The 24,637-nt window shown below is 39.8% G+C and overlaps 1 protein-coding gene across 1 annotated transcript in view; it reads left to right on the top strand.

Moving 5' to 3' along the window:
* tg (thyroglobulin) overlaps positions 1-24,637 on the top strand; it is a 353,957-nt gene that overhangs the window by 124,290 nt on the left and 205,030 nt on the right. Inside the window, exons 30-34 of the mRNA XM_073067481.1 lie at positions 1,365-1,529; positions 4,716-4,835; positions 11,511-11,603; positions 21,496-21,633; positions 22,257-22,436. Coding sequence (XP_072923582.1) covers positions 1,365-1,529; positions 4,716-4,835; positions 11,511-11,603; positions 21,496-21,633; positions 22,257-22,436 — 696 coding nt within the window. The remainder of the gene's footprint in view (positions 1-1,364; positions 1,530-4,715; positions 4,836-11,510; positions 11,604-21,495; positions 21,634-22,256; positions 22,437-24,637) is intronic.

Raw genomic sequence — 24,637 nt, 5'->3', positions numbered from 1 at the left:
CGTCCATCTCCATCAAATCAGGATTGTACACGGCCCCTACTTACAGATAACAGATATTCATTCCTGGAGTGGCCGCTGCACGCTGCATCACACCGCCATCTTCCAAATGTTCACTAGGTCAAATACCATCCCTTCACCCCAAAAGTCAGCCTTGTGAATCTTCTCTGAGCTGTGTCCAGTATCAAGATTATCCCATCTGAAAAAGAGCAAAACTATAGGCTACAGTTCAGCTGTGTATTTAACAACATCTATTTCAGAGGTAGAAACACTTATATGCCAGATTTATTTATTTATTTATTTATTTATTAAGATCAACATTCCTTTTGTCTTTGCTTTAACCACAGGATAAATTTCTATGTCTCATTTGTGAGTTCTTCCAGATCATCTAGTCAGCAACATTCTGTAGTCTCTATCTTTTTAAACTATTTGATTCAGTTCATTTCCCGGTGCAGTTCTCCGCTGGCATCTCAGCTTCTATCTGCTTAGTGTTGCCCAGCACAGCAAAGAGGATCCTTCAGCACAGACAGCTAATTGCTTTTATAGAATCCCTTTGACAACTGGTAAGATTCCCAACCCCAAATCAGCCCACTTGCTGTTAGTGTGATAGGAGCTGTTTTCATGTTATCCACTAATTTTCATGTTATATCCAAATCTTCTGTCAGCATATTTACATACTTATCAAAATCATTAACGTATGTTACTCACAGCAAAGGTCCCAGCACTAATCCTTGGAGAATATCACTGGTCACAGACCTTCAATTAGAAAAACACTCCTCCACTGTTACACTCTATCTTACGATCAAACCAAATTTGGATCCAATTTGTCAACTCAACGTGAATCCTATGTGACCTAATCTCTGGATCAACCTACCAGGAGTGATTTTGTCAAATGGTTTGCTTAAGTCCAGAAAGCAACGTCTATTGCCCTACTTTGATCAATGATCTTAATCGCTTCATCAAAGAACTCTATCAAATTTGTGAACAAGGACCTCACCAATACAAATCTACGCTTGCTATTTCCAATATTTCCATGCTTTTCCAAAGGCAAGAAAACCATAGCATAAATACCCATTGACATTGTGCATAGATAAAATAAATAGGTGTGCTTATTGAATTAAGTTCTTTAATTGTATAGTTTTACTTATAATAATGTGCTTACAGTTTCTGTGCTTCTTGCTTGCTTTTCACAATGAAATTAAACTTGTGATGGGAATCAAATGTACAAAGGTGAAGAAGAGACCCTTCCAATGTTTTCTGTCCTTAAGTGTTACTGATCTGTTGTTTGGGAACTGTTTTGCCATTTTGTGGGGCAGCAGGACATTCACTGTACATTTTTGATAGAACATTGTACGATTGGTTTTCAGGCACCCTTCTCTGTGGTCAGGTCAGTTTTCCAAATATACAGCTGTGTAATGTTGAAGCCTGGCAGATGACGTCGACGCTTGGAGATGGCACTTGTAGAGGTGTGAAGTCCAACAAACAAAAGAAGACATTCATGTTCAACATTGGAGGGCAGGAGTTTGGTGGCTGTAAGTTCCTGATCTACTATTTACTCGGCCACATTCAGTTGTTCAGTTTTAAATAAAGGAAAGCAGGGTTTGAAAGATGACAGTTTTGAAATTCATACTTCAACAAAGCACCAAACTTTATTCACAGAATTTACTTTAGTACTTGAGTTTCATTAGAATTTTGTGAAAGCATTAGCCAAAATAAACACATTAAATTCTATTAGCAGCAATTAACTAATGATAAGCTGATTGAGAGATTAATACTAACTCGTACTAGGGTCATCACCCTGGTCTTCAAGCAGAAACAATGCCAGGTTTGAAATTAGGACTTGAAACTTCCAAGAATTCATATGCGATGTATAAAATTAGGACAGTTCTTATCTCAGCTCTTGGGTTAGAAACCAGTAAGCTGACCACATGACCTAGCCTCTATCTTACTGAATAGCCTGTCTCTGTCCAGACCTGATCAAGAAGAATATCATAGCCAGGCTCTTATTGGATGAATTGAGGCATCAATCCAGTGTGAGATACAGTGATTTAGTATGAGGCTGCATTTATAATATCATACATTTTTGAATTTCCAAATGTTGGATATATTTCCATTGTTGAATACGTCACAATGAACAGCAGTACATGCACATTGTCATACTTCTTACAGCAAGACAAAATATTGGAAATAGCAATTTTCCTGATAAATTCTTGTGGATCTTTCAGAAAAAATATGTTGGCAAAAAGATAGATGCAAACACTTATCAATTAAAAAAACAATTCAGTTTTCATAGAGATTTGGATGAAGTTTGAAAACTTTCTAGTTCACAGCTACACAGCATTGGAATATCACTTGTTATATGATTAACCATATAACAATTACAGCATGGAAACAGGCCATCTCGGCCCTTCTAGTCCGTGCAGAATTAGCTCTGCTTCATTCTCTAGTAGATTCAGTTCAATGAAAGTGTTGCACTAACTTTCATTTGATCAGTAGACCATTTGCAGAGGAAAAAGTTTAGAAGGTAAACCTTAAACCTTAATGGGTTTTCACTACCAAACTTCTCATTATCCCAGATGGTCATATTATAGATTTCATTATTGTCATTTAAAGTAAAATTGGATAGGTATATGGACAGGAAAGGAATGCAGAGTTATGGGCTGAGTGCAGGTCAGTGGGACTAGGTGAGAGTAAGCATTCGGCACAGACTAGAAGGGCCAACATGGCCTGTTTCCGTGCTGTAATTGTTATATGTTTATATTAATTTTCCCTTACTGATTCAATATCTCAGATTAATATATTTTATGCAATAATTGTGTAAGCTTACATTTTACTTTAAGACTTTATTGACCAAATGGTCTCCTTTCCCACTAAGAAATTTGAAATAATTTATTTGTTTTAGGTCTGTGAATAAATGAGAAGACCATTTCTTACATATTGTTCACACACTGACCAAAAATACAGTGAAAATACTGAATGGAGAAGGAATTTTTGACATTATAACTGGAGCTGCCATGTTTCACTAGTTCTTTCTCAGAAGGCCATTCCCTCTATTTACTGGCTACAAGCCACTGTTGCATACTATATGGTACCAAAACCCACTATTCTTACAATGGCAGCATCAGCAAAGCTGAGATGGGCTATCCTACTATCTCAATACAACTCTAGCATTTGAAGAAAGAACATTTAAAATGAAAAAGACATAAAGAATGAAAATTACAGGCAAGAGAAGGAAATTTTCTGGTCAGAACAGTAAACCAGCTGAAGCTACTAAAAATACAAAGGCCTGATTTTGAAGCAAGTCACTGAGCAAGATTAAGTGGATTGGTGGATCCCATTCAGGTTGAAATGAGGCTATAAATAGAACACTAGAGGCCATGTGTTATCTACCAACTATGTAGCATAAAATAGGGACACAAGTTAATGCTACTGAAAGAATTATAAAGCAAAGTTATGTAAAGAAATTCTATGCATTAGGGTTGAATGTAATGAATATAGAAAGTGACTATTAGAATTGTCTTTTGGCCTGGATCAGACAAAGAGTGAGGAGAGCAGAAGACAGCAATATCAAAAAAATCTCCTGAAATGAATCCCACGGCCTTTTTTAAAGAAGAAGCAACATGTAATGTTTATGATGAAATTCAATTAGAGACTTTGTTATTTGCTTCCAGGAATGGATAATATTCCAACAGCATCTGATGAATCTTGGACTGCGACTTAGAAATCTCAGACAGACTGGAACTTGGTTAAATTTGTAAATAAGTGAATTCAATTTACACTTAAAACCGAGAAAATTATCGGAATAACTTATTTTAAGGCTGCTACTTCCCTTTAAGGATAATGTGCCATGTAACTTGCAGCAATGCATGCTGAGAGTGCCAGAGTCACATATACCTTGTCTGAGCTTCCTATGTCTCCCATGCATAAATGTAAACACACTTCAGGTTCTGCACCATTGTGCCCATGTTTTGCGACTTCGGTTATGCAGAATGAAGCAAGTCAAGAAGAAAGGAATATTTAAGCTTCAGATAAACAAAAGATTTTGAATTAAAAACTTTGCTTTTAAGGCCATTTGACCCATCATGTACTATGCTAGTACATAGCATTTCCATCAACTCTAAGGAAATCCCTGGTTATTTCCCTTTTACCTATTCTCACTCACAAACCATGAATTTTGCCTTGATTCCACAAGGCAATGTACATGAGCAAAATAATCTGCAGATCTGTACAGCTTTGGGATATGGGAGAAAATCATGGCACTCAGGGGAAAGCTATGCATCACAGGGAGATTGGGCAAACACAGCATAGGCAGCATTGAGGGTCAGGGTTAAACCCATAGGAGATATGTGGCAGTGTCACCAAATCACCCATACAGGCAAGAAGTTTAGGGTACATTATATACAATAGAGATGCAAGAAAGAGTGAGAAGGGAAGTTAATTAAAGGATTATCACGCCCTTCATTTTCTGTGTCATACTGATAAAATAGAAGGGTGTGAGTTATTTCATAATTCTTTCCCAAGGCTATTTCAGAGCACTTAGTAGTTTTTAGGACATCCTCAAGTTCCTTCTTTTTTCTCTAATGTTTCATTGCATTCTCTGTGCTTATGCAAGTCTAAATCAGGACACCGAAAGATTATTGTTGTCTTTATCTCGTACAGAAAGTTTGAAATGAGCAAGTGTAACATGAAAGGAATTTTATTTTTTTATTTTCATGCAGCTTACGCATTGCTAGTAGAAAGCTTTAAAGATGCTCAATACTCAAATGAACTGACGCCAGATTTGAAGGAAATTTTTCAGAGAACGTTTAATAGTTTCCAGCATGTCTACCTCTGGCAAGGTGAGTTTTATATCCTGTTGTTAATGTTTAATTTTACAGCTATCATGTTTTTTTTCCACCATTGCCCACCTTCATTGACATCCAACATCTTTTCTGTGACTCAAACAATTTGCATATCACATTGATCTGGTTTCTGAATGCCAGTAGTTCTCTGGTATGTCTATTCCAAAGGTAGTTGGTTCATTATTATCATGTGCACTGAGAAACAGTGAAAAACTTTGTTTTGCATGTTGTCTTCCTAATCATTTAAAATGTACATAAAAATGAGGTAGCACCGAGGGGAAAAAACTGAATGTGGAATATTGTGTTATATTACATTTTCAGAGCAAATCCAGTGCAAATAAACATTAATGTGCAGGGGCCATGATGGGGTAGATTGTGAAATGAAGAGTTCTTTATCATACACTACTTAGCAGGACGAAAGCGGTCTTTGAGCCTAGTGGTAAATGTTTTCAAGCTTGTGTATCTTCTGCCCAGCAGGAGGAGAGAGCAGTGAGAATGATCAGAAGTCAAATGATTCTTTATATTTGTGGCTTTCCCTAGGCAGCAGAAAATGTAGACAGAGTTGCCAATTGGGCACAGCAGTTGCCGTACCATAAGACATAGAACAGAATTGGGCCATTCAGCCCATCAAGTCTGCTCCACCATTCCATTATGGCAGATTTATTATCCCCCTCAACCCCATTCTGCTTCCTCTCCCCATAACCTTTGATACCCTGACCAAACAAGAACCTATCAACCTCTGCTTTAAATGTACTCAATGACATTGTCTTTCCAACCATCCATGGCAATGAATTCCACAGATTCACAACCCTCTGGCTAAAGAAATTTCTCCTCATCTCTGTTCTAAATGAACGTCCTTCTACTCTATCTAGGCCTTTCAATATTCAATAAGTTTCAATGAGATACCCCCTCATTCTTCTAAATTCTATCAAATACTCCTCATATATTAACTTTTATATTCTTGGAATTATTCTTGTGAACCTCCTCTGGATCCTCTCGTGTGCCAGCACAGTTTTCCTTAGATAAAGGGCCCAAAACTGGCTCTCAATACTCCAAATGTGGTTTGACCACTACCTTATAAAACCTTAGCATTACATGCAGTAATTGCACTTATATTGTAGTCCTTTCAAAAAGAATGCTAGCATTGTATTTGTCTTCCTCATCTGATTTTTGAATTTTGTCCACATTTTAAAAAATAGTGTACACCTTTAATCCTTCTACCAAAGTGCATGACCATGCATTTCCCCACACTATATTCCATCTGCCACTTCTTTGCCGTTTCTCCCAATCTAAATCCTTCTGCACACTCCCTGCTTCTTCAACACTACCTGCTCCTCCATCTATCTTTGTATCATCTGCAAGCTTGGCCACAATGCCGTCAAATCCATCATCCAAATCACGTATAATGTGAGAAGATGCAGTCCAAATACTGACCCCTGCAGAACACCACTGGTCTCTGGCAGCTAACCAGAAAAGGCATCCTTTATTCTTATTCTTTGCTTCTGCCAATCTTCTATCCATGCTAGTATCTTTCCTGGAATACCATTGGCTCTAATCTTGCTTAGCAGCCTCATGCACAGACCTAGTCAAAGGTCTTTTGAAAATTCAAGTAAACAGCATTCACTAACTCTCTTTTGTCCATTCTGCTTCTTACTTCCTCAAAGAATTCCAACAGATTTGTCAGACACAATTTTCCCTTAATGAAGTATTAGTGACTTTGGCCTATTTTATCATGTGCCTCCAGGTATTCAAAAACCTCATCCTTAATAATAGACTCCAAAACCTTCCCAACCACTAAAGTCAAGCTAACTGGCTTATGATTTCCTTTCCTCTGCCTCTCCCCCTTCTTAAAGATTGAAGTGATATCTGCAATTTTCCAGTTCTCCAGAATCTGGTGATTCTTGAAAGATCTTTAATGCCTCCACAATCACTTCAACTTCCTTTTTCAAAACCCTGAGGTGTTGTCCATCTGGTCCATGTGACTTTTCTAACTTCAGAGCTTTCAGCTTCTCAAGCACCTTCTCCTTAGTAATAGCAACCTCACTCAGTTCTGTCCCCTGACAAAAGCATTCTGATAGTGAAGACTGATACACAATACTTATTAAGTTCATCGGCCATTTCATTGTCCCCATTACTAACTCTTCAGTGTCATTTTCCTGTAATATAATATCTACTCTTGATTCCCTTTTTCTCTTTATATATTTGAAAAACTTTTGGTGTTGTCTTTTATTTTATTAGCTAACTTACCTTTATATTTCATCTTTTCTTTCCCACTGGCTTTATTTGTTGCCTTCTGTTGGTTTTTAAAAGTTCCCAATCCTCTAGCTTCCCACTAATTTTTCCTATATTATGTACCCTCTCTTTTCCTTTTATGCTGTCTTTGACTTCCCTTGTCATCCTCAGTTGCCTCGTCTTTCCTTTAGAATACATCATCTTAGTGATGATGTATCTGGACATAAATCATGATCCTGTGCTTTCCAAATTGCCCCTCAAAACTCTACTCTGCTACCACCATCCCTGATCATGTCCCCTTCCAATCAACTCTGGCCAGCTCCACTCTCATGTCTCTGTAATTCCCTTTGCTCCATTGTGATACTGTTACATCTGACTTTATACGTTCTCTCTTAATCTGCATAGTTTGATAATTGCCTCCTAAGGGTTCCTTTACCTAATCAAATCTGGTACATTACACAAGATCCAGTCCAGAATTGCCTTGATCTCAACCCAGAATAACAAGCTCTGGTGCATCTGGATCTAATGCTTTCTATGGCAATCTGTTTAAAAGCTGGTGAGGGTCAAAAGGAACATTTTATTTTTCCTTAGTGACCTGAAAAGTTGGAGGCACTGGTTATGCTTCTATATTTCTATATCTGTGTATTCTTTGGGTAAAGGTGAAACTCTTGCATTAACATCTGAGATAAACTGAATTAAAAGAGCCTTCTGGCATATCCTGTATGTATACCCCAGCACCAAATCATTTTGGCTAGCTATTTTTTATTTAAACTGAAGTTGAGCTACTAGTTAATTAAGAAGTAATGATCATTGATCCTGAATTTACTTTTGCAGCAATGTTGATTTTTATTAAGCACCACTTCAAGTGTAAAAGAAAACGCAATGCAATTTATGTCCAGACTTGATGAAGGGTCTCGTCCTGAAATATCAACTGTTTACTGTTTTCCATAGATGCTGTCTGGCCTGAATTGACTTTATTTCTTACATCCTTCACATACATGAGGAGTAAAAATCTTTATGTCTTCATCTAAATATGCCATGTGTAATCATAGTAATTTATAATAAATAGAACAGTCAGTGTAATATAGAGTACACTCAAGTCAGTGTGAGTTCATCAGTCTGATAGCTTGATGGAAGGAGATGTCCCGGAACCTGCTGGTCCTGGCTTTTATGCTGTGGTACCATTTCCCGGATGGTAGCAGCTGGAATAGATTGTGGTTGGGATGACTTGGGTCCCCAATGATCCCACGGGCCCTTATTACACACCTGTCCTTGTAAATGTCCTGAATCATGGGAAGTTCACAACTACAGATGCTCTGGGTGTCCACACCACTCTCTGCAGAGTCCTGCGATTAAGGGAGGTACAGTTTTCATACCAGGCAGTGATGCAGCCTGTCAGGATGCTCTCAATTCTGCCCCTGTAGGAAGTTCTTAGGACTTGGGGGCCCACACCAAACTTCCTCAAACATCTGAGGTGAAAGAGACGCTGTTGTGCATTTTTCACCATACAGCTGGTGTGTACAGACCACGTGAGGTCCTCTGTGATGTGAATGCCAAGGAACTTGAAGCTGTTTACCCTCTCAATGTCAGATCCATTGATGTCAATAGGGGTTAGCCCATCTTCATTCTTCCTGTAATCCACAACCAGCTCCTTTGTTTTTGTGACATTGAGGGACAGGTTGTTTTCTTGACACCTCTGTGTCAGAGAGATGACTTGCTCCCCATAGGTCTCCTTGTTATTGTTCGAGATAAGGCCAATCAATGTAGTGTCGTCGGCAAATTTAATTAGCAGATTAGAGCTGTGGGTGGAGACACAGTCATGGGTATACCGGGAGTAAAGGAGGGCACTCAGTACGCAGCCCTGAAGTGCTCCTTTGTTTGAGAGTCATAGGATTGGAGGTGAGGGAGCCCACTCTTATAACCTGCTGGTGACCTGACAGGAAGTCCAGGATCCAGTTGCAAAAGGCAGGGTCAAGGCTGAGGTCTCTGAGCTTCTTGTCGAGCCTGTATGGAACTATGGTGTTGAATGCTGAGTTCTTCCAGCATTTCGTGTGCATTGAATGCAATCTGTGTTAAGATTCAAATTTCTCCCCTTCTCTTCCCCACGTAATGTTTATTCATTAAGAGGTCAGTTAGTGGCCCCCTTTTAGGATTGACAATTCCATAGTCTGGAGGTTGGTATAAAAACAAAACCTTACAATTTTTTCTCAATAAAAGAACCAATCAGCTCCCCTCCACCATCACTCTCCTTTGTCTGGCAGAACTGATTCTCACCCTCAGCAATTTTGCTTTCCGACCCTCCCGCTTTCCTCAGGCTTGGGGACAAGCCATGGGTCCCACATGGGCCCCAGCTATGCTTACCTTTTCACTGGCTAAGTAGAACAGTCCATGTTCCAAGACCTCCCTGGTAATACTCCCCAACTCTTCCTTTGCTGCACTGATGACTGTGTTGGTAATGCTTCATGCACTCATGCTGTGCTCATCAATTTCATCAACTTTGCCTCCAATTCTTATCCTGCCCTTAAATTCACTTAGTCCATTTCTGACACCTTCCTTCCCTTTCTTGAACTGTCTCCACTTCTGGAGACCAACTGTCAACCAACATCTTTTATAAATCTACCTATTCCACAGTTATCTTGACTATAACTCTTGCCACCCTGTTTCCTGTTTTAAAAAAAAATTTAAAAAAAATACTAATCTCATTTCTCATTTCCTTGTCACCACTGTATATGTACCAAGGATGCCGTCTTCCTTTTCAGGGCATCTGAGATGTCGTCCTCCTCCAAAGAATGGGGTTTCCCTTCCTCAATGATGCTGCTCTCGTCTGCACTTCTGGCATTTCCCAAATGTCTTCCCTCTTCCTTAACGATGATAGAGTTCCTCTTGTCTTTATCCATCACTCCACGAGCCTCCACATCCAACATATTCGCCGCAATTTCTGCCATCTCCAATGGAATCCTACAACCATCTTTACCTCCCCCCTCCCTCACTTTCCCCAGGGATCGCGCCCTCTGATTCCCTTGTCCATTCATCCCTCCACACTAACCTCCCTCCCAGCATTCATCCCCGCAAGCAGCCAAAGTGCTTTACCTGCCCGTTCAGCTCCTCCCTCACCTCCAGTCAGGGCCACTGGTGAAGCAACACTTCACCTGTGAATCTGCTGGGGTCATCTATTGTGTCCGATGCTCCAGATGTGGCTTCTTCTATGTTAGTAAGACCCATCATAAATTGGGGACCGCTTTGTTGAGCACCTCCACTCCAATCGCCAATCTCCAATCGCATCCAGGAACTCCCTGGATGCCAAACATTTTAATTCTGATTCCTATTCCCAGTCCTGTTCTGAGTTGTCAGTCCTTGACGACCTCTTGTGCCACAATGATGCCATGCTCAAGGTTAAGGAGCAAAACTTTGTATTTCATTTGGGTAGACTACAACCTGGTGACATTAATTTTTATATTTTTTTTCTTGATTTTCAAAAGAAGTTTCCCTTTCTGCTGACTTCCTCCAGCATTTTGTGTGTTGCTTTGTGTTTTCAGCATCTGCAGAATTTCTTGTGTAGAATTACTTTGTTCAGAAATCATCCAAGTATAATTTTAGATCCTCTTCTATCAATGTCCAGCCCTTTAGGAAAATGTATGTATAATTCCTACTGTGACTCAATTTTCTGTCATATTTTGCAAATGATGATGTCTCCTAAAATCATGGTACGTGTTTCTCGCTTGCTGACAAAAATTGGGTCAAAAGGTTCTGATCTATGATCAGTGGGTTGAGCAGCACCTGTGGAGGAAAGGAGTTGAGGTTTTCCGGTTGAAAGCTTGCACCTGGGCCAATGAGAAGATTCAACGTTCAAGATTGTTTATTGTCATTTTCCAGTACAAGGTGTGAAGGAAAATTAAATGATTGTTACTCTGGATCCTCTGCAGTATATAAAAAACACACAGTATATAAAGAACACAATAAAAATCACAATACACCTAAATACGTCAGATTATGTTATGTTCATTGACTGATTTACATATATAAAAATTATGGTAGGTACTTGAGTATCTGAACATAAGGTGACTGACAGGATATAATAAAGTAGTGGTGGTGGGGTGGGTTAATGGGTGAAGGCACTGATCAGTCCGATGGCATGGGGAAAGAAACTGTTTTTGAATCTGGTGGTCTTGGCATGGATGCTGTGCAATCTCTTCCCTAATGGGAGTAGGACAATAACTGATGGTCTCTTAAGGAGATAGAAATTCTGTTTAATTGTACAAAGAACTACAAACGTTTGTAGATATCAGATATCACAAAGAATATCAATCTATGGGATAATAATGATAAAAGGCTTGGCATTCCTTCACGACATATCAATTGTATTTACAACATTGACTTTTTCTATCGGGCAGGTTTTTCTTTGATGTTTGAACTAAATTTTTTGTTTCAATTGATTTTCAGATTCTGACATGAACAAAAGGCTAAATTCCACCAACTCCAAATCTAAATGTTCTGGTCAAACTCCACAGGACCAGTGGATTCCCAAACTACCAGGTACTTACAAATCATTATACAAATTGCAGATTGTGGATGGTGTAACTGAAGTTTTTAATACTGAGATTAATCATTTCTTATCAGGTAATGGTTGATAAATGAAATGGAATATCAATTCAACAATTAGGTCTGATAAACTGAAATTATGATTTCTGTTCCTAATATGATTGTGCAACTTTCATCAAATTGACATAAATTCTCCAATCCTAGATGACCTGAGAAGCTTGCTAAAACTGAATAGCATGTCAGGATATTTCAGAGGATAGTTAAGAGTAGTCCTCCCTCATGATTCAGTATAGGCTTGCCCATAGAGAGTAATGGTGGAAGGGAGGAGGGAATCTGTGGCCAGTGGTATCAGTGTTATGGACCCTGTTCTTTGTGATACAGTATTTACACACGACTTGGATAAAAATGGACAAGTTATTAAGTTTGCAATGACACAATGATTGATGGAGTGCCAAGAGTGGTGGGCTGAAAAAAAAAGCAGGAAATAGATCTATTACAGATATGGACATTGGAATGGCAGATTGAGTTTAATCTGAGCAAGTGTAAGGGAAATGTATCAAGTTTTTGGTAGGAGCCTTAACAACATTGATTTACAGAGTGATCTGGGGATCCAAGTCCATATGCAAGGAGATGAGTTAGTACAGATTCACATGGCATAATTGCTTTAATTGGTCAGGGCATTGAAAGTATGAGCTGTGCTATATAAAGCTAGTTGAGCCACAGGTGGAGTACTGTGTGCTGTTTTGGTCATCAATCTTACAGGAAGAATGTGGAGGCTTTGGAAAAAATGCAGAAGAGGTTCAGACCATAATGATAGGAGCAGAATTAGCAAAACCTTTTATAAGCACACTGCCCTGCTTATAGAGTATGAGCTCGAGGAGGGGGTTTGCCAAATTTGTGTTGCTTTCTTTGGAGGCTGAGGGGAAACCTGATATTAGTTTATAAATTATGAGAGGCATAGATAAGGTAGATAGTCAGAATCATTTTGCAAAGTAAAAATGCCAAGGAGATTTAAAGTCAGAGGGAGAAAGTTTAAAGGAAATGTGTGGAGCAGGTTTTTTTTACACAGAGAATGTCTGGAATGGGCTGCCAGAAGTAGAGGTGGGGGCAGATAGGATGGTGGTGTTTAAGAGGATGTTTGATAGACACATGAATACGCAGAGAATGAAGGGATATAGATTGTATACATGCAGAAGAGATTTAGTTTAATTTGGCATCATGTTTGGCACAGACTTTCTGGGCTAAAGTCTTCCTATCCTGTACCGTTCTATATTTTGTGTCTGAAATTACAGAAACAGGCCCTCCAGCCCATTATATCCAAGGCCATCGGCGAGTACCCATCTGTGCTAATCTGATTTACTACCACTTGGTCCACAGCCTTCTATGCCTTGGCAATTTGTATACTAGTACAGATAGTTAAAATGTTATGAAAGTGCTTTCTTCCATCACCCTGTGTTCCAGATTGCAGCCACCCTCTAGATGATTATATTTCCCTCAGCTCCCTCTGATCCTCTTACTTTTCACTTTAAGCCTGTGTCCTTTTGATTTTAGAAGTTTTCATTATAGGGGGGAAAATGGTTCACTATTACACTGTCTCTCTCTCACATTTGGTATACCTTTGTCAATTCCCTATTCAGCTTTCTCAAGTATAAACAAACACAGTCAATACAGCCACTACTCATAACTGATTCCCAAGCAGCACTATGATAAGTTTTCTCTGCCCCTCTCCAGAAAAATCACTTTCTTCCAGTGGTAGGGTGATCAAAACTGCACATCTTATTCCAGCCATGCTCAAATCAGAGTTTTATGAAGTTTTGGGACTGCTCTTTTCACGTTATATGTCAATGATTAGGATGTTAGAATTGATGGTTTTGTGGCTAAGTTTGCGATGATGCACAGGCAGATGGAGCAGCAGGTAGTGAAGAGGAAGCAGAGAGTCTGCAGAAGGACTTCAATGGATTAGGGGAATGGCAGATGGAATGCTGTGTAGGAAAGTGTATGGTCATGCACTTTGGTAGAAGAATATTTTCTAAACAGGGAATTTTGAGAGGACTAGAATGCAGAAGCAAGGATTATATGATGGATTCTATGGAGGCTGAATCATTGGGTATAATTAAAATGGAGGTTGATAAGTTCTTAGTGAGGAAGAAGACAGGAGAATGGGATGGAGAGGGATAATACATCAGCCACAATGGAATGGTGGAGTAGACTCGATGGGCCAAATGGCCTATTTACACTCCTATGCCTTAGTCTTTTGGCATTGAATTCCTTTTACCATTGCCTCATCCAACCTATCAGTGAATTAATATGGTTCTGTAACCTAGTGTTATCCTCACTATCAACAACATGGTCAATTTTGTGTCTTCTGCATTTACTAATCGTACTTCCTGTGTTCATATCTAAATCATTCCTGTATAAGACAAATAATAAGAGCCTCGGCTTACCACCTACATCTTGGTATACAACTGGTCACAGGCTTCCAGTCATGAAAACAATCCTGTACCTCCATCTCCTATTACCAAGTCAAATATTCATTGGATTCACTTTTCCAACTTATCTTGGGTCCTTTGGACTGTGATCTTGTCCAAGGAAAAAAAGGTTCCAGGGACACTTTTAAGGAACGCTTAATTTTTTACAGTTTTTTTGCATAATCCTTTGATTCCTAAATTGTGTAAGTGATTTTTCTTTTCTTAATGAGAACATCCCAACAATGGTAGACAAAGCATGATTAACTTGAATCTTGCTTTGACAAGGCCTCTACTTTTTCTCCTTTGTCTCCTGGTGAGGGAGCACTTGGGCTGTACTAGGTTCCACTTTACATCTTAAAGCATTTTGTATAGAGAAGGTGTTTTGTATAATGCAATTGGTTATCCGACCATCCAAGCAATCATTGTCTTCCCAGTACATTTTGCTCTGGAAATTGCGCTTTATAGTTGCATTTAGATGCATATACACTGGCCAATTTATTAGGTACAGGTGGTATCTAATACAGTGGCCACTGATTATATATTCATGGTCTACTGCAGCTGTAGCCCATTCACTTCAAGGTTTGACATGTTATTCATTCAGAGTTGCTCACCACTGTTGTGGTTATCTGAGTTACGGTCACCTTCCTGTCAGCTTCAGACATTCTGGCCATTCTTCTCTGCCCTCTTTTGTTAATAAGACATTTTTCTCCTCAGAAATGCCACTCTCTGGGTGTTTTATTCTTTTTGGCACCATTCTCCAAAAACTCTGGAGATGGTTGTGCATGAAAATCCCAGGAGTTCATCTGTTTCTGAGATACTCAAACCTACCTGTCAGACACCATAAGACATAGCCCATTGAGTCTATTCTGCTTCTTAATCATGGCTGATCATATTTTTTCTCTCCTCAACCCCATTCCTCAGTCTTCTCCCTGTAACCTTTGATGCCGTGTGCATTCAAGAACCTATCATTCTCTGCCTTAAATAAATCCAACGACCTGGCCTCCACTGCTCTTGTGGTAATAAATTCCACAAATTCACCACCCTTTGGCTAAAGAAATTTCTCTGCATCTCTGTTTTAAAGGAACATCTATCTATCCTGAGGCGGTGTACACTTGTCCAAGACTTTCCCACCATGGGAAACATTCTTTCCACACGTACCCTGTCTAGGCCTTTCAACAATTGAAAGGATTCAATGAGATCCCCCTCATCCTTCGAAATTCTAGTGACAACAGACACAGAGAAAACATTCCTCGTATGATAACCCTTTCATATCCGGAATCATCCTTGTGAGCCTCCTCTGAACCCTTCCTGAGGCAAACACATCTTTTCTTAGATGAGCAGCCCAGAACTGTTCACAATATTCAATGTGAGGGCTCACCAGTGCTTTATAAAGCCTCAGCATCTCATCCCTGCTCTTATACATAAGAACATAAGAAATAGGTGCAGGAGTAAGCCATCTAGCCCGTCGAGCCTGCCCTGCCATTCAATAAGGTCATGGCTGATCTGTCTGTAAACTCAGCTCCATCTACCTGCCTTTTCCCCATAACCCTTAATTCCCTTACCATGTAAAAACCTATCAAACTGTTTCTTAAATATATTTAGTGAGGAAGCCTCAACTGCTTCCCTGGGCAGAGAATTCCACAGATTCTCTGGGAAAAACAGTTTCTCCTCATCTCCATCCTAAATCTTCTCCCCTGAATCTTGAGGCAATGTTCCCTAGTTCTAGTCTCACCTACCAATGGAAGCAATTGTCCTACTTCTATCTTATCTATCCCTTTCAAAATTTTGTATGTTTCTATAAGATTCCCTCTCATTCTTCTGAACTCCAGACAGTATAGTCCCAGGCGACTCGATCTCTCCTCATAAGTTAACCCCTTCGTCCCTGGAATCAACCTGGTGAACCTCCTCTGTACTGCCTCCAAAGCCAGTGTATCCTTCCTCAAGTATGGAGACCAGAACTGCACACAGTACTCCAGGTGCGGCCTCACCAGTACTCTGTATAGTTGCAGCATGACCTCCCTGCTCTTGAATTCAATCCCTCTAGCAATGAAGGCCAACATTCTGTTTGCCTTAATAACCTGTTGTACCTGCAAGCCAACTTTTCGTGATTCATGAACAAGCACTCCCAAGTCCCTCTGCACAATGGCATGCTACAATGTTTCACCATTTAAATAATAAACTCCTCTTCTATTATTCCTTCCAAAGAGGATGATCTTGCATTTCCCAATGTTATATTCCATCTGCCAGACCTTGGCCCACTCACTTAACCTATCTATATCCCTCTGCAGACTCTCCACATCCTCTGTACAATTTGCTTTTCCACTCAGTTTAGTGTCATCAGCAAATTTTGCTACGCTACACTCAGTCCCCTCTTTCATATCATCAATGTAAATGGTAAACAGCTGTGGGCCCAGCACCGACCCCTGCAGCACCCCACTCACCACTGACTGCCAAGCAGAGTAACACCCATTTATACCAGCTCTCTGCCTTCTATTGGTTAGCCAATCCACTATCTATACCAATACACTTCCTCCAACTGCATGCATCCATATCTTATTTATAAGTCTCTTGTGTGGTACCTTATTGAACGTCTTCTGGAAATCCAAGTATACGACATCCACCTGTTCCCCTCTATCCGCTGCACTCACTATGTCCTCAAAGAACTCCAGTAAGTTTGTCAAACAGGACCTGCCCTTTCTGAATTCACGCTGCATCTGTCTAATGGAACCACTCCTTTCTAAATGTTTCACTATTTCTTCCTTAATGACAGTTTTGAGCATTTTCCCGACTACAGATGTTAAGCTAACTGGCCGATAGTTGCCTGTCTTTTGCCTACGTCCTTTTTTTAAAAAGTGGCGTGACATTTGCTGTCTTCCAATCCGCTGGGACCTGCCCAGAGTCTAGAGAGTTTTGATAAATGATTACCAACGTGTCTAATATAACCTCTGCCAATTCCTTCAGCACCCTGGGATGCATCCCATCAGGACCAGGGGAGTTAACTACCTTCAGGCCCTCTAGTATTCCAGACCTCTTGAAATGTATGTTAACATTGCATTTGCTTTCCTCAAGCTAATCTGTAGGGTGTTCTGCACAAGGACTCCCACGTCCCTTTGCTTGTAAGATTTTTGGGTTTTTCTCCCCATTTAGAAAATAGTCTGTACCTTTATTTCTACCAAAATGCATGACCATGCATTTTTTCAACATTATAATTGATTTTCCACTTTCTTATCCTTTCTCTTAATCTGTCTAAGTCCTTCTGCAGCCTACCTGTTTCTGCAACACTAACTGCCTCTCCACCAATCTTCACATCATCTGCAAACTTGGCAACAAAGCCATCTATTCAAATATCTAAATCATTGATAGACAGCATAAAGGGGAGCTGTCCTAATTTCAACATCTGCAGAACGCCACTAGTCACTGACAGCCAACCAGAACAGGATCCTTTTATTCCCACTCACGGCATCCTGCCAATCAGCCAATGCTCTAATTATGCCAGTAAGTTTCCTGTAATACCATGGGTTTTTAACTTGATAAGCAGCCTCACATGTGGCACCTTGTCAAAGGTCTTCTGAAAGTCCAAATATACAACATCCACAACATCCCCTTTATCTAACCTTTTAATCTCCTCAAAGAATTCCAACAGGTTCATGATGCAAGATTTTCCCTTAAGGAAACCATGCTGACTTTGTCCTATCTTGTCCTGTGTCACCAAATATCCATAACCTCATCCTTAACAATTGACTCCAATATCTTCCCAAACACTGAGTCAAGGCTAACTGGTCTATAATTCTCTTTCTGCTGCCTTCCCCCTTTCTTAGAGTGGAGTAACATTTACAATCTTCCTGACTCTGGCACCATGCCAGAATACAATGATTTGTTGAAGATCATTACTAATGCCTCCAATCTCTACTGCTACCTCTTTCAAAACCATAGGGTACAGTTCATCCAGGTGACTTATGTACCCTTAAGTCTTTTAGCTTTTTGAGCACCTTCTCCCTCATAATAGTAGCCATACACACTTTTCTTCCTTTGCACCCTTCAACATCTGGCACACTGCTAGTGTCTTCCACAGTGAAGACTGATGCAAAATACTCTATTAGTTCACCTGCCATCTCCTTGGCCCTGTTATTATTTCTCCAGCCTCATTATATCCACTCTCATTTCTATTATTTTTTACATACTTGAAAAAGCTTTCACTATCCACTTTGATATTGTTTGCTAACTTGATTTTATATTTCATGTTTTTCCCTCCTAATGATTCTTCAAGTTGCTCTCTGTAGGTTTTTAAAACCCTCCCAATCCTCTGTCTTACCACTAATTTTTGTGTTGTTGTATGCCCTCTCTTTTGCTTTTACATTAGCTTTGATTTCCCTTGTCAGTCACAGTTTTACTATTTTGCCATTTGAGTGTTTTTTTGTGTTTGGAATACATCTATCCTGCACCTTCCTCATTTTTCCCAGAAACTCAAGCCATTGCTGCTCTGCTGTCATCCCTGTCAGCATCTCCTTCCAATTTACTTTAGCAAACTCCTCTCTCAAACTGTCCTTTCCTTTACTTCACTGAAATACTGCTACATCAGACTTAACTTTCTCTCAAGTCAAATCAAGTCAACTTTTATTGTCATTTCGACCATAACTGCTGGTATAGTACATAGTAAAAATGAGACAACGTTTTTCAGGACCATGGTGTTAAGTGACACAGTACAAAAAAACTAGACTGAACTACGTAATAAAAACAACATAGAGAAAGCTACACTAGACTACAGACCTACACTGGACTGCATAAAGTGCACAAAAACAGTGCAGGCATTACAATAAATAATAAACAGGGCAGTAGGGCAAGGTGTCAATCCAGGCTTCGGGTATTGAAGAGTCTGAGAGCTTGGGGGAAGAAACTGTTACATAGTCTGGTCTTGAGAGCCCGAATGCTTCGGGGCCTTTTCCCAGACGGCAGGAGGGAGAGGAGATTGTATGAGGGGTGCATGGGGTCCTTCATAATGCTGTTTCCTTTACGGATAGTGTAAATGTCCGTGATGGTGGGAAGAAAGACTCCAATGATCTTCTCAGCTGACCTCACTAGCCGCTGTAGGGTCTTGCGATCCGAGATGGTGCAATTTCTGAACCAGGTAGTGATGCAGCTTCACAAGATGCTCTCAATACAACCCCTGTAGAATGTGATGAGGTGGGGGGGGGGGGGTGGGAGATGGACTTGCCTCAGCCTTCGCAAAAAGTAGAGACGCTGCTGGGCTTTCTTTGCTATGGAGCTGGTGTTGAGGGACCAGGTGAGATTCTCTGTCAGGTGAACACCAAGAAATTTGGTGCTCTTTACGATCTCTGCCGAGGAGCCATCGATGTTCAGCGGGGAGTGGTCGCTCCGTGCCCTCCTGAAGCCAACAACCATCTCTCTTGTTTTGTTCACATTAAGAGACAGGTTGTTGGCTCTGCACCAGTCCGTTAGTCACTGCACCTCCTCTCTGTAAGCTGACTCGTCGTTCTTGCTGATGAGACCCACCACGGTGGTGTCATCGGCAAACTTGATGATATGGTTCGAGCTGTGTGTTGCAGCACAGTCGTGGGTCAGCAGAGTGAACAGCAATGGACTGAGCACGCAACCCTGGGGAGCCCCTGTGCTCAGTGTGATGGTGTTGGAGATGCTGCTCCCAATCCAGACTGACTGAGGTCTCCCAGTCAGGAAGTCTAGGATCCAGTTGCAGAGGGAGGTGTTCAGGCCCAATAGGCTCAGCCTTCCAATCAGTTTCTGATGGATGATTGTGTTGAATGCTGAACTAAAGTCTATGAACAGCATCCGAACGTATGTGTCTTTTTTTTGTCCAGGTGGGTCTGGGCCAGGTGGAGGGTGGTGGCAATGGCGTCATCTGTTGAGCAGTTGGGACGGTACGCAAACTGCAGGGGGTCCAGTGAGGGGGGCAGCAGGGTCTTGATATGCCTCATGACGAGCCTCTCAAAACACTTCATGATGATGGATGTGAGTGCAACGGGACAGTAGTCATTTAGGCAGGACACTGAAGACTTCTTCAGCACGGGGACGATGGTGGCGGCCTTGAAACAAGTTGGAATGGTGGTGCTGCTCAGGGAGATGTTGAAGATGTCAGTGAGAACATCTGCTAGCTAGTCTGCACATCCTCTGAGCACTCTACTAGGGATGTTGTCTGGTCCAGCAGCCTATCAAATTTCAAGTTGAACTTAATCATATTGCAATCACTGCCTCCTGAAGGTTCTTTTATCTTAAGCTCCCTAATTTCCTCCAGTTCATTACAGAAAGCCTGGTCTATTATTGCTGATCCCCTAGTAGGCTCAATGACAAACTGCACTAAAAAGCCATCTCATAGACATTCAATAAACTCTCTTTCTTGAGACCCATTACCAACCTATTTTTCCCAATTGACCTGCATGTTGGAATTTTGCATTACTAAAATAACTTTGCCCTTTTGATATGCCCTTTCTACTTCCCATTGAAATCTGTGGTCCACATTCCAGCTTATGTTGGGAGGCCTGTATATAACTTCTATTTTACCCTTGCAGTTTCTTAACTCAACGCACAAGGATTCAACACCTTCTAATCCTATGTTGCATCTTTCTACTGATTTGATGCCATTTTTAACCTGCAGAGCCACACAATCCTCTCTGCCTACCTTCCTATCCAACCGATTCAACATGTAACCTTGGAAATTCAGCTCCCAATTACAACCATCCGTTAGCCATGATTCAATGGCTGTGTCACCAACAATCATTCCACAGTCAGTCTCTTAGATCAGATTTCTTCCCCATTCTGATGGTTGGTCTGAACAACAATGGAACCTCTTGGCTCTGTCTGCATGCTTTTGTGTATTGAATTGCTGTCACATGATTGGCTGATTAGATATTAGCATTAATAAGCAGGTGTGCAGGTGCACTTAAAAAAACTGGCCTCTGAGTATAATGGGATATCATAGTGATGCATGGATTCATAGAATCTGATCCAACATCTCAACTTTAGAAGTGTTGTCATATCCACATTTGTCTCTTCTGTTACATACAACAACAAATGGATTTTTTTTGCTTATTAACATTATTTATATCCTTTATGAATGTGTGAACTTTGAATCTTGTGACTGCAAATGTTTGATATTGAAGGTTTAGGAAAGGAATCAATTAATATCTTCACTGGAATAGTAAATAAATACATCCCAGCATTTATGAATTTGTGAGGAAGCATAGGAATGAGCTCCAAAGAGATCTTAGAAACCCCAAAAATATAGCTGTCCTTAGATATAGTTCTGGCTTTGAATTTTTTGTTTTATTCACATAAATGAAACTGTTTATGATTATGAAAAAGATGGGTCATTCCCAATTTATGTGCTTTTGTTGATTGGTTTATAGGTCAGTGCAGATTTCAAACTTGTGTTCTGTGTTGATTAGAAACCACCAAAGAATTTTTCTCATGGGTGGACTCAAAGCTTGTCCAAGTAGATCAGAAGAAGTCGGTTCTGAACCAACACTACCAGCTCTTCAAGCATCAGTTTCCAATTGCACAGGCTGAGCTGTGGTGCTTGGAGCGTAAGTAACCCTGTTTAATTGATTAATTCCATTGTCTCTGTGTCTTTATTCAAAGCCGAAACATTGTTGTAAAACTGGCAATGATAAAGGAAAAACTTTAACAAATACTTCCATTTTATATAACATTTTTTCCAGAATTTTTTGTTATCCTGAAACATTTTTTATAGCCAGTGAAGTATCTTTGAAGTACAATCACTGTTTTCACTTGATCAATAAACAGCCAGTTTGAATACAGGCAAGATCCCATAAATAATGCTGAGACAACGTCCAGTTAATTAGGGTCAACATACAAAGTGCTAGAGGAACTTAACAGGTCTGCCAGCATCAATGTAGAGAAATAAAACAGTATCTCTTGTGTACACTAATAATTAGATTTGTTTCTTTGATACTGGTTGGAGAATAAATATTGTCCAGATCACTAGGAAAACTACTCAGTTCGAGGACTCAAAGGTCAATGTTCTCCACAATTGAAAGTGACACACTAGATGGAGCAATGTAACATGACTCAAGGTTGCTCTTCTTTGAGCTAGGTTATGAGGTGCTCTTTTGAGTGTCTAAGGTGGTGGAATTGAGCAAACAAGTTACTTTATTTATGACAGAGCTGCCACCTTTTTGTTTTCCAGGCTGCACAGAAGAGAACTTTTGCAAAGTGATTTCTTTTCAGGACAGTGGTGCCTTGCATTATGAGTGCACGCTTTACCCAGATACACAGCTTTGCCAACCCAGTTCTGATCCTGAATCATCTGCAGTGAACTGTAGCCTTGTTCTGTCTGAGGAACCACAAGCAGTATATAGAAAGAAAGGTGAGTAATTCAGTTCTGGACAAAGATGACAGCACTTTTATAGAGAAAATCATAGAAATGATAATTAAAAGGGTAGTCCAGACGTAGACATATGTAGGAAGTTTAGGTTGTTAGAATAAGGGAAAATATCTACAAGACTTTGTTTCTATTTAAGACAAAGGGCATGAATTATTGTCGGCACCCATGACTAGATAGTTAAAGAAAAATGAAATGAAGAGATACTCAAGCTGATAGGATTTAGAAAACTGGTTGCCTGAAGATAAATATCAACACAGTCTCAATGACCCAAAAGACCTGTTTACAGGTTGAAATTGTATGGAATCAGTTTATAATTCTATGTTATTGTTTGTAATTACATGTAATTCTATTTAATTTCTGTGTAATTCCATTGATGCTAAATTGGCTGTGCTCATCTCAGCCGGCAGGTGCAGTGCAATTGTTAATCTGTCCTTGGGCTAAGAAGATGTGGTAGAACCAATTAAATTAGTGAAAGTTCTCTCACTCAGCTATTTTCCAGTGACTCTTGCTGGATGATGCTGTGTCTGGATATGACATGACAGAGTATTAAACTATAATGTGCTTCCATAACCCAGATTGCAATTAGAAAAGATATAGCAGGTATATTGTGATAACTTACTTAGCAGGAAGACTGACTCTATTCTTTCATTCCCTGTACATTGCAATAAACTAATTTTCATTATGTTTCTGCAGCTTTGTTCAGCAACATTTTTCAATATTTTAAATCTAAAAATCATGCAGAAAACTGTACTCTTTACAAATCATTCAAAGGGATAATAACTGGTCACTTAAAAGAGCACATAAAACTGTGGAGGCCTTAAGGGAGGTTTCTCACCATTCACATGTGCCACGTACTTCCATCTCTCCTCTTCCCTGAGATTTCAACTTCACCGGTCTTTGAGTTAGGGCTTGCTGAGTCAGGGTCAAGAGGCTGTTTCAGATTAAAATGCTTCTAGAAATCCCCAGCAGCACTGCAGTAAAAAAAAATCACAAAGAGCACTGCAGGGATGTGCTATCACTCACATTACTGGACAATTGTTGGTTCCTGAGTCCACTTCAGCCCAGAGATGTTGATCCAAAAGGAAATATATTGAACAAGAACTAGGTGTATGTTTGTTTTTGTGTGAAATGCCTTTCCTTTGAATTTTCACAATGCTTTATGTCAATTTTGACTATTGCTGCTGAATAATTCTCATTTCAAATTCTCTTTCCTCAGTATAAACAGCTGTACACAGATACTTTGCATGTGATAGATATGATCCATTCCCTCTCTGGGAAAATGTGCTAAATTCTTAAAACTTATTGTCAGAAGAGTTTCTGCCTTCTTTTCCACGTGTTTACTCACAATGTGGGGAAAGGAAATCCCTGCTAATTTGTATTTTGGCTAATTTTGTTCTAATGGCATTTTGCATACTATTCTCTGTCAAGAATAATGTCTCTGTTGAAGCTGTCTTTTTATTTCAAAGGAAAGAACACTTTTTTAAAAGTTATTGATTAAAAACAGTTTAAAGAACTAAACCATCAAAAAGATAGAAAAATAAAGTTGATTTTGAAATTGGGCACAAATATTTTCCTTTGGAATGAAGTAACAGAGACAGCTCACTGGTGCTTTACAAAATATTAATAGTCAAATCAAATAAAGAATGAACCTCGCTGAAGAAGGTTGAAAAATATTTTAAAAATTTAAAGAAATTATCATTGTTTTCTGGGTCTAATTAACTATATGATGTAAACGTGCTGCACAGCTATGAAGCAGTAGAACTGATGGATATGAACTGCACTTGCAGTAGTGGAGTGTACAGGACAGGAAGGTGTTCAGAAGTTGCTATGGAAACAATAGTTCATTCATTGAGTGGCAGTGCCATGAAATAGACTGCTGTGGAAGTGTTGGATACATTATTTATTATTAGAGATGTCGTGTGATCTAACTATAAACATGGCATTAGACTTGGTGTTTTCCAATTAGACTTGACTTTTCCAATTCTGGGGACATTTTTCGTGTAGTTCCCCCATCAGTGTAAATTGATTGCCATAATAGTAATATTATTATTGCATTGTATGGTATAGAAGGCAGACTGGATATACTTCAGTCTAGCAATTCCTCTGCTCTAAAGATACACAGAAAGAAAGGGCATTTATATATTATTCTAAGTAGCACCACATTCTGTGCTCTGAAAATTAGG

This window comes from Hemitrygon akajei, chromosome 1 (genome assembly GCF_048418815.1).
Source record: "Hemitrygon akajei chromosome 1, sHemAka1.3, whole genome shotgun sequence".
NCBI classification, from domain to species: Eukaryota; Metazoa; Chordata; class Chondrichthyes; order Myliobatiformes; family Dasyatidae; genus Hemitrygon; species Hemitrygon akajei.
This window is presented reverse-complemented; position numbering and strand designations above follow the sequence as displayed.